At 40.3% G+C, this 1,098-nt stretch overlaps 1 protein-coding gene across 1 annotated transcript in view; it reads right to left on the bottom strand.

Annotated features, from left to right (window-relative positions):
- The window catches only part of LOC107102231 (structural maintenance of chromosomes protein 6-like), a 42,518-nt gene that overhangs the window by 32,386 nt on the left and 9,034 nt on the right, over nucleotides 1-1,098 (bottom strand). The window contains exon 4 of the mRNA XM_015401446.1: nucleotides 691-796. Coding sequence (XP_015256932.1) covers nucleotides 691-796 — 106 coding nt within the window. The remainder of the gene's footprint in view (nucleotides 1-690; nucleotides 797-1,098) is intronic.

Here is a 1,098-nt window from a genome sequence, read left to right on the forward strand (position 1 = left end):
TTTTTCCATCTCGAGCAGCAGCGCGTTTGCGGCGCGCCATGAGCGTCAGATGCTTAAACGCGCCCGACGCGCTGCTTCAGCTGCTCAGATGAGCGGGACCTCTTGCTGCGCCTTGACGTGCGTCAACCATTGACTTTGCATGTAAACTCGCTGCTTCTGTCGCGCCAGCTGCGTCCGGTGTGAACGCAGCATAAGGGTTTTCCTTCAGTATAAGCGGCAGAAATGTCCCGTCACGCGACTAACATACTGTAACGGGATTGGCTGGGTGTTGGACGCCACAATCCATTGCTAATGTCTGTTACCTGAAGTAACCTTTCCCTTTAACATTGAATTTAGACGCCGACTTGAACACAGTGAAACTGAGCCAGTTGAATCTCAGTTGCTGAAAATATTGAGTTTGAATTTTAACAGGCTGAAGTTTTTTAAATGCTGCTTTTTTAACAGGTATTGAAAATGTATTAACTGTGAAATAGTAATGTGAATTTTTAGCTTGAAGTGAAAATAACAAATAAAATTTCAACTATATAGATATAGTGACAATGACTTTTTTTTTAGGTTGAAAATGTTTTCTGAATATATTTTAACACAGAGTAAGTACAAACATACAACATTTATATTTCAGTGACATTTTTAATTTAAATCCCAACAGCAGTTTAACTTCCATACTAATGGGATTCACCACCAGCTTACTTTTCTCCACTTTTTACAAAGTCCTTCAGTGACAGCCCTCTGTTTGTCATAGTGGCCTTTCCACCGAGGCCCACAATCAAGCCGGTCAGAATGGCACTTTTTCCACCTGGGAATAAAACGCCACAAGCAGATAAAGGTCATCGAATCAGTGCATGTAAAGCGAGTCAGTCACTGTTATGCACAGAACTACAGGAAACACCAGAGGACAGGAAGCACATTTTTGCAAATGACCCATAAGTGAGGCTACACACTTACTGTATATCACCAATGTTTACTACAGCTAAAATTAACTTTCACCTTATAGACACATAATAATGCTTTATTTTAAACTATCTCACTTATACAGTAAGCAGAGATGGCAAAAGTACTCACTTTCTGTACTTTAGTAAAAGTACAGATACTTGTATT

The sequence above is a fragment of the Cyprinodon variegatus genome, unplaced genomic scaffold (genome assembly GCF_000732505.1).
Source record: "Cyprinodon variegatus isolate N-32 unplaced genomic scaffold, C_variegatus-1.0 Scaffold1219, whole genome shotgun sequence".
NCBI classification, from domain to species: Eukaryota; Metazoa; Chordata; class Actinopteri; order Cyprinodontiformes; family Cyprinodontidae; genus Cyprinodon; species Cyprinodon variegatus.